This window comes from Ustilago hordei (genome assembly GCF_900519145.1).
Source record: "Ustilago hordei strain Uho2 genome assembly, contig: UHO2_contig_04, whole genome shotgun sequence".
Taxonomy (NCBI): domain Eukaryota; kingdom Fungi; phylum Basidiomycota; class Ustilaginomycetes; order Ustilaginales; family Ustilaginaceae; genus Ustilago; species Ustilago hordei.
Window position 1 is genome coordinate 955418 of NW_024545261.1, and position 13160 is coordinate 968577.

Consider the following 13160-nt stretch of genomic DNA (forward strand, 5'->3'; position numbering starts at 1 on the left):
GTAGGACAAAGTGACCGAGGTGTAGGGGTTGAGGATGTTGATGATGGCGTCTGATGACCGAAAGAGGGAACGGCTGTGTAGAGAATCGAGATGATGGATGGGCTTAGGTTGTCAGCCGTTCCTGAGGCTCTGAGCACGGACACCGAACTCCCTGCGACTTTCCGTCATCACAGCCTTCGCGTCCCATTTTCGGCTTCCAGAATCCTCTTGGCTTCGACTTGTTTCGTACGCGTTTGATCAGCCTCTAATTTTAGCTGTTGGCCCGCTTTATGACGGTCTAACAAAATTGAGAGCAGAAATTAATCAAGCATGAACTCCTCGACAAGTGATGGCCAAGTTAACCTCTTTCCTCCTGCATGGATCTACAATCACCTGGACGTTTGGCGGAATCCTGTGCGAAGAAGCACCAGGGATCCCTTTGACTTTTGCGCTTGCAAAGCGCAAATTCGATGCCGGTGTTTGCATGATGCTGTGCTGAAGGAAACGATCCAATATGATGATGCAAGTTGACGTAAGCCGATATGGAAGGGATCGGGGGAAGCCGATCTGATCGGAGACAGAGCAGGGGCCGATCTGACCAGAGATCGGGTACAACACAGTCCCGCTCGTTGTCATACTTGGTCTTTAAGTAGGATACACCCACATTCGGCATGTACCATCCATATGTATATATATCAAGCTGGGAGCACTAGGCTCTCGCCATGCTCCTTTAGTCAATTGAGTATATATGTTTCTATCTATAATAGCAGTGACATCGTACTCAGACTCTCCCCGATCGCCAGTTATCGGGACAAAACTCCTTCACTTTTCAACATGCTGTAGCTTGAGAGGGCTCATGATGTTGATGCGGCCAAAGCGTGGTGAAAGCCCCCGTCGAGCACACGAAAGTAACGTGCAAGCGGATAGCTCTCATCGATGTTCCCATCACACCACCAACCAAGCAGTCGCCTAGGAGCATCTCACAACGGGACAAGTGACAGGCTACAGCGATCCGTCGGCCAAGGTCACCAAACCAGATCACTTCACAGCAGGACTAAAGGCGAAACTCGAGCCGAAAGGCAAACAAGAGCCACAGGATGCTGTCTTCGACATACAAACGTGGGGTGCAGCGTGGAGTAAGTGGCTTGAGCGCGCTTTCTTCGCAGAAACAAGTCGCGCGATTTTCTGCCGGCTGTCGGTCCAACCCTGGCCGGTCCTCAATACAGCAGAACCTTAACCGGCTGTCCCCCCCGCATTTTCCGGCTCATGCTGCCTTCTCTTCTCCTAAAGCAAAACACATAATACGAACTCCTTCTACCATCTCAGCCTCCCCCTCTCCACCTCGTCTCTACTCTACATCGGCAAAAGCACAGCAACCTATCGTCCACATCCCAGGCGACCCCAAAAACATCATGTCTTCCAACTCGAACGTCGACTTCAACAAAACCGTTGGTCACGATGCTGGCACCCAGCCCGTCGCATGGAACCGTCGCGATCTCCTCACCTATGCCGTTAGCATCGGTGTTGGACCCAAGGACCTCGACTACGCCTATGAGCGCGAGGCTGGCTTCCGTGCTTTCCCCACCTACCCCGTCGTCCTCGCTCTCAAGGGCACGTCGCAGGACACCACCGTCTTCTCCGAGATGGTCTCATCTCGTGCGGCTGTTCCCGGCTTCCCTTCGCTCGACCTCAACACCGTCGTCCACGGTGAACAGAGTATCGAGATTCACGCTCCCATCCCTCTCGTCTCAGGTGAGGGTTGGAAATTGGAAAAGCGCATTTCGGCAGTTCACGACCGACCGACCGGTCTCATCATGGAGACTGAAGTCCGTCTCATCAGCCCCGTCGGTCGCAACCACGCTACAATGATCGGCAGCAGCTTTTACCGCGGCGGTGGACAAGGCACTGGCTTCAACAAGTCGATCATCACCAAGCCTCCCACCCCCAAAGCACCCACTCGCGACCCCGACTTCACACTTTCCGAGAAGACCACCCTCCAACAGGCTATGATCTACCGTCTCTCCGGTGACTACAACCCTATCCACATCGACGGAGGTCTCGGCGAGAAGGTCGGTCTCGGTGGTACCATCCTGCACGGTCTCTGCTCGTACGGTTTCGCTGCTCGTGCAGTGCTCAAGGCTGTCAACTCGGGCAACGACGGTGTACCCGCCAACCTCACTGGGGCCAAGACAAGGTACGAGCTCGAGGCTTTCGCTGTGAGGTTCACCTCGCCAGTGAGGCCTGGTGATGAGCTCGAGACAAAGGTCTGGTTGGTCGGCGAAAAGGACAGTAAGCAGGAGATCGCATTTGAGCAATTTGTCAAGAACACCGGCAAAAAAAGTCTAGGTATGGGTTACGCCAGAGTTGTCAAGGTTGCCAACGACGATGTTAGCCGCTTTGCCAAGCTCTAAGCTTGCGTTTCAAATGTAAATCTTGTTGCTACTTTCTTGCCCTTTCTTCGCCCGGACTGGGTGAATGTGCATGTGTTGTGCGACACTGTGGTCGTCAAGGTATATTGAGTTCTGCAGAAGTACAAATTGGTCTAGAGTGATCCTGTTCTGCTTAGAAAACGACCCGCTCGCGCATGTCCATGGGTCTGATCCAGATGAGTCCCGGTCTGCTCCTCGCTCTGACGATAGCCCAAGGTGTTGTGGTCTCGATTCTGTTTCCTTGTGCGTCCTTTGTTGGGGCAGGTGCCTTTGGCACCCGAGGTCGACCATCGGCATCCATGACGCTTGCCAACAGCCTCGCTTTGGTCTGTGCCGATTCTGCTGGTCCTGCGCATCTTGATATCAACTCTTTCGCATGCTCCGCTGTACCCTCCGTCTCAATAACGATCTTGCCATGCCATCCTGCGTCGACCACCTCCAGGCCTTCGTCTGAGATGATGGCCCCTGGTACAACGTTGATGGCAGCTCTGTAGAGCCATTTCGAGATCCTGTAGCGCGCGCCTTGAGGTGAGAAGGTCTCAACCTGGTCCTGAACAAGCCGCATCGTTGACACGATCTGGTCACGCCATGGCAGAACATCCAGGTAGGCAACTGGCTGAGACGCATCCGAACTTCGGATGATGTTGTGGTAGTAGCTGGGTGCGAACGAGAAGGCGTTGAGCCAGGATGGCAAGTGTCCTCCACGATCAAACATGAAAGAAAGATCGCGCAGGTATCGACCGTCGAAGATGTATTTGCCTTCGTTGCGTTCGTCTCCAACAGCGCAGTCCCAGACAACATCGCCTTTTTGCAGATGCGGCAAGACACCAGCGATGAACAACTCTCGCTCGCAACGAGCCAACTCTGTGTCGCTCAGCCAGCCTCCTGCCTCTGCCGAGGGAACCCAGGCACGGAAGAATCCAGCACGACCCGGCTTCCACGGGCTCGTGATGCCATGCTGGCTGCCACTGCCACCCCGGTAGTCGGGCTGCATCCTCAGTCGAGTCAGCACTCGATTCCATGCTCTGGTCGTTGCGCGGGCTAGTCTCGGATAACGAGGATCCATCTTATGCGGCGCTCTCGCGTACTCCGCACCCACGAGCTTGTACTCCGACACGAGATCGAAGCTGAGCAAGAAGGCCTCGCAGTCGCTTAAGCTCAACGGCAGCGGATCCTTTTCGACAACTTCGGCGTTCGGGTCAGTTGAGATGCTGGCAGGTTTCCATGTGTGATAGCCGATAGGTGCAAGGAAGCGAGCGAGGACGATCTCACGTCCGGCGAGCTGACCAAGTGAGAAGCGAATGGACTGCGAGATTTGACGAAGAGCTTTGACGTCTGCGTAGTCGAGATGGCTGATGAGACGGGCGATCACGTCAGGCGTGGTAGCCGACCAGATGAGCTCGCCAAGGTCGGAGTACATCACCTCATCAAATTCTTGGGCCTCTAGAACAGCGGCTGACTTGGTGGCGTCCTCGGACTCGACTGCAGCGGGAGCTTTGCCTCGAGGAACGCGAACGTAGCGGCGATGATCGATGGCGAGCGAGGGGTCAGCAAGACCATGAGCACACCAACCTCGGCCATAGGTGATACCGCCGTCACGATACGGCCCATTTGGCTGAACGATCTCGTCATCTGCAGGTCGATCCTCATCGTCGTCATCAGCCTCGTCGCCCTCTTCTTTCGTGGCTGCGAACGTGGCTGTGAGCAATGAAGTCGATTGCGGGATCGTCGAGTCTGGGGCTGCTGCCGCTGTTGATGTCGGTGCCCGCCTGGCGCCGAGTCTGACTGCATCTCGGAAGCGATCCGACTTGTACGGTGCAATTTTCTCGATGAGTGTACCTGCCGCTGTCGGGGTTGCTTCGCCACTGGTGCCGGCAGCAAACTTGACCTGTCCGTGACCAGCTTTCGACGAGGACTTCCTGCCCAAGTCCAAAGTAGATGAGCGAGGCGCAAGCATCGACATTGCCTTTTCATCTGCTGGTGTACCAGGCATGTCGGAGCTTCCATCCGTGCTGGAGGGTGCATCAAGGTTGGAGGTTGAACGAGCCATCGAGCCGATAGTAGCGCTCTTTGCCTCTGCATCTGCGTCGAGATCGTCTTCGGTGCCTGCATCAACAAAGACTTCCGACTCTGCATCAGAGTCGTCGTCCCGAAAGAGGACATCATCTTCATCTTCGTCCTCGGACTGTTGTGCCTCCGGATCGGTCTCACCAGCTGGGAAGCCGGCTGCGAGTGCGCGCTGAGCACGTCGGTCTTCCCTTCGTCCGGCGCGTCGTGCAGCACGATCTTCTTCCTCGACCTGACGCTTTGCGTCCACCAACTGTCGTTCCTTCTCCAGCACAGCCTCTCGTTCAGCTCGAATAGCATTCTCCTTGGCCACCCTCTCCGCTTCGATAGCAGCCTCTTTCGCTAGTTGTTCTGCCTCAATCGCAGCAAGACGTTCCTCTTCTTTCCGCTTAGCATCCTCTTCAGCTTTACGTATGGCTACTTCCTCTTCGCGCTTTCGTCGTTCTTCTTGCTGCTGCTTTCGTCTGGCCCTTCTCTCTGCGGCTTCCTTCTCTTTCAAAATGCGTGCTTCCTCGGCCTCACGCTCAGCTGCGATGCGTCGACGCTGAGCTTCTTCGTGGTGTCGCTTTCGACGCTCTGCTTCTTCTTGCTCGGCCTTCTCTCGTGCCAGACGTCTCGCATCACGATCAGCTTTCCTTCGTGCCTCTGTTTGAAGCTTCCGCTCCATGGATTCAGCGTGAGCTCGGTCGCGGTCGTCACGCTTCCTAGCACGTCGATCTTCGTCTTCCCAGGCTTGCTGGCGGTGATAGACTTCGAGTCGATCTGCTTGCATCTGCTGATCTCGTTTCCACTCCCATTCTCGCGCTTCGATGGCATCTTCATCGGCGGTATGAAATCCATCGTCATCGTCCGTAGATCTGCGTCGGTTGCGTGGTCGCTGTGGCGGAGAAAGGGTGTCGTTCAGATTAGAGCTGTTGCCGATGGCTTTGTATGGCACGTCTCCTCGACTGTTCTGTCTTCGTCGCTCATCTGTCGCACCAGCAGAGCGATTGCGGGATCTCGGTTTCACAGTGTCGTAAGGCGATGGCCCGCGTCGTTGCTGCGATCCAGAGGCTGACGGAAGAGCGGATGGAACGGGAGGAGGATCTTTCCATTCGATCTCGCCTCGAGCGTTGCGTATGGTGGCACGTTCGTTGCTCTTCTTCGTCTGCGCTGTATGCACACTCGCATTGCTACCTTGGACCTTCTTTGGTGTCCTGCCGGACGATGAGGAAGAGTAGGCGAACAAGCTCGGTTCTACAGGCGGACCCTCGCCGGGTGACGAGGGATAGATAAGCGCCGATGCAGCGGTGTGTACGGAAGCGCTCGAGTTGAGTGTGTTGCCCAGCAGAGGACCAGCATGATTGGTCGAGATCGGAGAGATGAACTTGGCGGGGTTGGCGCGTTTCGCGGATTCCAAGATAGTAGAGACGGAAGCTTTGCTCGGGGCTTGATTAGACGAGGGGACCTTAGTCTTGGTGAAGGATGGGTGCGAAGGATAATGACGGTCCATCATGGTGATATCGGGGCCTAATTCCTTATCAGTATCAAGAGAAGGGGTATGGTTTCCGGTGAGGAAGACGATGACCGGGGTCTTGGTTTGATGTTGGAGTTGTGCTTTCGGAGTTCGGGGAGAAGCGGAAAGATACTCTAGGTTGATGTTGTCGTTCCTCACAGCTGTGATCGAGTCGTTGTCATGACTATTGCGAGGCAAATCTGTTTGCACCTCGCTGCTGTTCCGACTTGCTGCTCCTTTGTTGTAGTCGTCCTGAGTGACAGCGCTCCAACCGTGGTTCGATTCAAGACGTTGGAAGCTGGGATGATCTCTAGCTGTTGAAGCTAATGCCGAAGATGCGGATGGGGATGGGTATGATGGCTTTGTGGGTGATGCAGTGGTGGAAGTCGAGATAGGAATGGAGGGAGAGGAGGATGAAGGTGAAGGGGAGGGTGAAGATCGAAGACAAGGTTCATGTCGATCCTTGTTGAAAGTGTCAAACAAGGGCGGATCGACAGTGTTGTTGTCTAGGCGAGCACGCGGAGAGTCAGCTCGGATCGGACTTGGGATTATTTCTGGTAGCCAAGCCTGTACCCGATGAATTTGAATTATCGATCCCAGCCTGACTCACACGGCCGCACAGATGAGGATCAGTCGGACGATACAGAAACTGATACAGAAGCCATGTTAGATTGCGGGTCAGCGAGGTGGCTCGCTGGCTCAAAGGCTTCCAGTCCGCCGTAAAGGGACCGATCGAGCGCAGAGAAGAGCGGGTTGTACAGGGGGAACGTAAGGAAGGAATCAGGCGGGAAAGAAAGATTGGCAAGGCTGATGTTGAAGCGACACTTGCCGAAATGAGAAGATGATGGTGGCAAGGTGAGAAGAGTGAGGAGCAAACAACGCAAACAAAGCCGATTGAGCGGGTTGCGACGCGTGCAGTCCAGCTCAGATGCGCACGCCATGTCACGTGCAGCAAAAGTGCAATTTTGGTGTTTTGTTGTTTTCGTGCTTGAGCTCGGGAAAGGTGAGGATGGCGCTGTCAAACAAACCCCCGCTACTCGTGCTCGTGTGGTTGCTGATCATGGTGCCGTTACCGTTGCCGGTTCCGGTTCGAGGACGGGACTCGCTGGTCGTTGGCGAGGCATGCTCCCCTAAGAAGTAAAGGGCGCAGAAGCGGAGGGATACGGAAGAGAAGCACCAGGATCTCACGTTCACAGGGAAAAATGAGGAGAATCGCAGCACATTCAGTTGAAGTAGATAAAGCCGCACAAAGCGTGGAGACAGTGAAGGTAGTGCTTACGGCCGAGTAAAAGGCCTTAACATCTTAGCACGAACCACATGTGTCACAACCTACTCAAGGCAAATGCTTTGTTATGCTCCGCAGTCAATGCGGCTCTCCGCCGCTCTTCTTTTGTATATATAGACTCCTAGCTCTCTCGCTCTCTCTCTCTCTCCTACCATCATCATCAACCACTGACGACTGACTCCAACCACTGACGACTGACTCCAACGCACTGACGAATGACTTCAATGCACTGACGAAGGACTTCAACTGATTAAGAGTCTGACACTCAACGCAATGCCGCCATCGACAAGAGCTGGACAGACGGGAAGGGGCGATGATGATCAAACGACCCCAAGCAACGGACAGGAGGAAGGATGGCTCACGCAGGTAGTCAGGATCCTCCAGCTGGCGAACCCAGCACTAACGGCCGAGGAAGCAATCATACGAGCTATGGGTCTCATCAGCATTAGCAACCAGACCCCGTGCAGGGAAACCGAGAAGATCCCCAAGGAGGTGTTGAGCGCCATTGCGCACATCAAGAAGCTCAGCGACAGCAACTGGCACACTTGGGAACCTACCTTCATCGACTGCCTCCAAAGAGTACATAATGCGAAGGAGATACTGTATGGCACGGTAGCGCCTGGAAACGAGGAATACGACGAAGACTTGGATAAAGCCCTCGTGGGCCTCATCCACGCCTGCTGTGACAACAGTCCAGACAGCCGTATCGACACCTACACCGTTAGGGGAGTGGATGAAGAAGTCCAACTCGGTAGCACACTCTATGCCAAACTCAAGAAGGCACTAACGTTGAACGACGCTGTAAAGCGAGCAGGACTGCAGGATTGTATTCACACAGTGCGCTTGCACAATCGAGACGTTGTCAGGCTAGGCAAGGAACTCGATTCGATCTGGAACGATGCGGCACGCCTGGGAAAGCGTTTCGACGAGGACCTCAAGAAATCAACTCTCTATCGCTGCACGGCCCAAGATTGGTTCTATGCCAACACCATCGACACACTGAAAACGGCCAGACCAGACTGTAAATATGACGAAGCCTACCACGCACTCGCCAAGAAACAGCAGGATGGTGAGGTCACCGGCCGTATTAGAGGAGCAGCAAGGGTTGCCACAAGCACGGACCAGGCGGAGCAAGGACCCAGAGGCAGGCGCGATCCTCGCAACCCCTCGGCCCCTCCAAAGTGCTACACTTGTGGAGGACCTAATCACATTGCTCGAAACTGCACGAACACCAACAATAACCCCGCACCTAGTAGAGACGGACCCACCCCCAATCTGGCACAAGAAGTGAACCACTAGGAACTCGGGTGCACCTTTCTAGCAGTCGACAGGGGCGAGCGATCAGCATGCGACACCTGGATCATCGATTCAGGTGCAACCCATCATATGGTAAATGATGAGAGAATGCTGCTCACCTCAACGAACAAGGTCGGCCAAATCAGTACGGCAGGGGACGAAAAGCTTCAGGTGAAGGCTATAGGAGATGCCTCCCTTCGGGTCGGTGAGGCCACCATCCAACTATTGGATGTGCTTTATGTACCGAAACTGAATGCTAACTTATTGTCCGTACAAGGCTTGATCGAGAATGGTGCACGAGTAATCTTTGATGAGTTTGGAACTACCATAAAGCAGAACGATGGTACCCAAGTACAATTCAAAAGGGACAGAAGACAGGGCCACTTCAAAGTGCGAGGACAAGCACTGGTTTTGGAACTGGAGGAAACACGAGATGGCGTCCCAGAGGACAACCAGAACACAGGAAAACTAGATAATGCCCCAGAGGGCAATAAGGACATGAAGCATCGAGACAGCTACCTATGGCATGAGAGGTTCGGACACCCAGGACGAGACAAAACGAGACAAATCCGGGCCCATTACCTAGGTACCGATGAGGAAATGGAACATGAGTCGAAGCACTGCAACGCGTGCAGTCAAGGAAAACAGACTCGAGCACGGATGAGCCAATCAGAGTCGGAAAGAATGGAGGCACCATTAGAGCTGGTACACATAGACCTGATGACAGATTTCAAAGGACATGCCAACTACCACTACGCACTAGTTGCTGTGGACGACTTCTCCTCTCTGATCTACGTGGAACCACTCTGCACAAAGAGTGCCGCACTCACAGCGCTGAGAAGGTGGATAGCCAGGATGGAACGGGCAATGGACAGGAAACTCAAAACACTCCGCAGCGACAATGGAGGAGAATGGTGCAGCATAGCAGCCGAAGACTGGCAAACTCAAGAGGGTTTTAAGTGGCAAAAGAGCGTCCCGGGGATCAGCGTCCAAAATGGACGGGCGGAGAGAGCAATCAGATCGGTCCAAGAAAAGATGCGCTCGATGCTGATTGGTCGAGCTTGCCCCAGAGAGTTGTGGCCGTATGCAATCACAGCAGCAGCACACGTGATGAACCTTACCCCGTCAGCCACCAAAACCATTCCCCACGAGGCCTTTTATGGAACCACCGCGCACAAGCTGGCCCAGCAACTGCGAGTCTTCGGATGCTTGGCATGGGTTCATGTTCAACAGAAGGACCAGCAAGGCAAGCATGGAGCTAGAGCAAAGCCAGCCATCATGATTGGGTATGACGACGAACACAAAGCATGGAAGTTTTGCAACCTGGACCAGCCTGCGTCAATTCAATGGAGCAACTCAGCAACATTCCATGAGGACAAAGGATGGAGTGATCGCCAACAAGAGGCAGTCAGGCCCATGGTGACCGTGGAGGTCGAGGAGGAGGGTGTCACGCCAGCCATAGTAGAGGAGGAGACCAGATCAGAGACTGCAGTGGAGGATCTCCTACCAGCCGTAGACAGCACAGTGGGTGCCGCCAACACAGCAATACTGAACCTGGACCCAACGCTTGGGGAAGCAATGAATGGTGAGGACGCCCAGCTCTGGAAGGAGGCAATACGAAAGGAGCTAGAAGGACTTGAGGCAATGGGGACTTGGGAGGTGGTGCACCAACCACCAGGAGTACCACTTGTGGACTCTAAGGTTGTGCTTCGGCTGAAGCTTGATGCTGACGGTGTACCTGTTAAGCACAAAGCGCGACTGGTTGCAAGGGGTTTCACACAGAGAGAGGGGATTGACTACCAAGAAACCTTCTCTCCAGTAGCACCCCTCGGAGCGATCAGAGCCATCTTAGCACTAGCGGTGCAGAACAACTGGGAGGTACATGCTCTGGACATCACTATGGCTTACTTGAACTCCACGTTAAAGGAAGCAATCTACATGAAGCCGCCAGAAGGATCAGGAGTAGCACCCGGCAAGGTGTACAAGGTAGTCAAGGGCCTATATGGCCTAAAGCAGTCTGGGCGAGAATGGAATCAGGAGTTCGACAGGTCTTTGCGACGCATGGGATTCTTCCAGGTAGAGTGCGCTCCCTGCATCTACACCAAGGGACAGGGTGAAGATATGGCCATTGTGGTCATCTACGTCGATGATACATTAGTCATAGCACCACAGCTGGAAACGGTCCTAAAGGTTAAGAAGCAGATTGGTCAGAGATGGAAGATGGAAGATAGTGGTGAGGTCTCTCACTTCTTGGGCATCAAAATCAGTCGAGACCGTGCGATGCGCACCATGACGATTGGTCAGTCAGGGTACATCGACCAAGTGCTGGCAAAGCACCTGGACAAACGTACGAAGCCAACCATGGTTCCAATGCAGAGCATACCGGAGGGAACCCTTGTCGCAAGCGCAGCACAACAGAAGGAGTATCCGGTGATTGTTGGCAAGCTGCTCTGGGTTGCCAACAGCACCCGGCCCAACCTTAGTCTCACCGTGGGTGTTCTCGCTAGGCACATGCGTGAACCATCGCAGGAGCATTATCAGGCAGCACAAAGGGTCTTACGTTACCTCGAAAGCACAAGGCAGGTTGGATTGGTTTATAGGGCAAGTGAGTCGCAAGAGCCACTGGTTGCACACAGCGATGCAAACTGGGCAAGCGATGCCACCATACAGAGAAGAAGCACATCGGGGTCAGTGGCGTTAGTGTACAGGAACCCAGTAGCCTGGAAGTCAGCGACACAAAAATGCGTGTCATTGTCCGCTGTCGAGGCAGAGTTCATTGCAGCCATGGAAGCAACACGTGAGGTGCTCTTCCTCAAGCAACTGCTACGCTCAATTGGCATTGCCACAGGCACACCGACGGTCTACTCGGACAACACTGGTTGCATACAGGTTAGTAAGGACCCAGCACAGCACTGGAAGCTTAAGCACATCGACACCAAGTATCACTTCGTCCGTAACAACGTACAAGAGGGATGGGTGCAGATCAAGTACGTAGACACCACAAGAAACTTGGCAGACGTACTCACGAAGCCCATTGGGAGGCAGGCAATGCAGCAAGCAAGATCTGGGCTACACCTGCAAATACCGGCAGCAGTGTATGGAACGGGGTCCCCGAGCTATGCGACAGTGTTGAAGAACGGAGGTCACACCTTGAAGCAACAGCATAATGAACAGGGTACATATGCTGTTGAGGGGGGGAGTTGAAGTAGATAAAGCCGCACAAAGCATGGAGACAGTGAAGGTAGTGCTTACGGCCGAGTAAAAGGCCTTAACATCTTAGCACGGACCACATGTGTCACAACCTACTCAAGGCAAATGCTTTGTTATGCTCCGCAGTCAATGCGGCTCTCCGCCGCTCTTCTTTTGTATATATAGACTCCTAGCTCTCTCGCTCTCTCTCTCTCTCCTACCATCATCATCAACCACTGACGACTGACTCCAACCACTGACGACTGACTCCAATGCACTGACGAATGACTTCAACGCACTGACGAAGGACTTCAACTCATTCTTTTTTTGTTGGAAGGAGGAATTGCACAAAAGGGGGTATCAATTTTCGAGTGTTTTTAGAAACACGTGTTTCTCGATTTTGACGAGTTTTTCCCATTTTTGAACACCCCTTTTAGGAGCATCCAAAAAACATGTGTTTCTAAAAACACATCTGCAGCAAAGGTGGCAATTATTTTGATATAACATGTATGTTATTAATACTGAAGCTTGTCAGTATCATGTTAGCATGTGTTTCACACTGTTACAGACAGTCATAGTCAATCAAGTCTTTTGTGGAAACATTTCACTAAGGATGACAATGAACAGGTGCTAGGGATGTGAAGGCATTGACAATTGGCAACTTTGCCTGGAAAACCAGCCCCATGCCAACATTGCATTGTAGTCCTTGGCCATCCTCACATGGCACCTGGAGCATGCAGTTGTGTCCTCCTGCTGTTGGCCAGTGGAAGTGAACAGTGTCATGGGCCTGGATGCTCAAGAAGCAGGAGGGTCACTGGTTCATATGGAAGGAGCACAGGTATCGAAGATCTAGTCAATACCAGTAGAGAGCATGGTCGTAGTGCAGTCTCCATGGAGACCATGGACTCCTATGGACTCACATGCAAAGGAGGACATGAGCCACATGCAAGGAGGGCCAGGCACAGCCATGAGGAGGACCAAGCTCAAGGAGCAGGCACAGCCACGAAGAGGACCAAGCTCAGATGGTTACCACTCAGGGGCTCAAGAGACAAGAGTCAAAGGAACTGTCACTGGTCAAAGGAGAAGGAGCAGTGTATAGGACACTAGCAGGCAGGTCCTGAGGAAGAGGAGCAGTGTCGAAGGAGTCGACACCAGGTCATGAGGAGGAGGAGCAGTGTGTCAGGGGTCTCGCGCCTGAAACCCAGGTCGGTCTGTCGAGATACTCGGTGACTATCAAACTGTGCGACAGCTATTGTCTCAGTATCGGTGACTACCAAGTTGCACAGAGACAGCAGGTGGTGTTTGTTGTATATACTATCATAGGTTTCAGCTGACCTCTGTGGACACTCTGTTCAGGGGTAGCTCGGCACGATCAATATCAATGGTATGATGACACCAAGGTCTGGTGTGAGTGTTGATG

The 13160-nt window shown here is 53.5% G+C and overlaps 3 protein-coding genes across 3 annotated transcripts; 2 read left to right on the forward strand and 1 right to left on the reverse strand.

The window, feature by feature from the left end:
- Nucleotides 1-1391: 1391 nt before the first annotated feature.
- Nucleotides 1392-2390, forward strand: UHO2_02668 (uncharacterized protein; the record flags this gene model as incomplete). Its single annotated transcript, XM_041555456.1, has 1 exon — nucleotides 1392-2390. One exon carries the CDS (start codon nucleotides 1392-1394, stop codon nucleotides 2388-2390), a length of 999 nt encoding a protein of 332 aa, XP_041411390.1.
- Nucleotides 2391-2541: 151 nt separating this feature from the next.
- UHO2_02669 (uncharacterized protein) lies at nucleotides 2542-5970 on the reverse strand (the record flags this gene model as incomplete). The annotated part of the gene is made up of 1 exon (XM_041555457.1): nucleotides 2542-5970. One exon carries the CDS (start codon nucleotides 5968-5970, stop codon nucleotides 2542-2544), a length of 3429 nt encoding a protein of 1142 aa, XP_041411391.1.
- A 1558-nt stretch (nucleotides 5971-7528) lies between these two features.
- UHO2_02670 (uncharacterized protein) lies at nucleotides 7529-11755 on the forward strand (the record flags this gene model as incomplete). Its single annotated transcript, XM_041555458.1, has 2 exons — nucleotides 7529-8507; nucleotides 8580-11755. The coding sequence occupies 2 exons, from the start codon at nucleotides 7529-7531 to the stop codon at nucleotides 11753-11755; spliced, it is 4155 nt and encodes a 1384-aa protein (XP_041411392.1).
- Between the last annotated feature and the right edge of the window lie 1405 nt (nucleotides 11756-13160).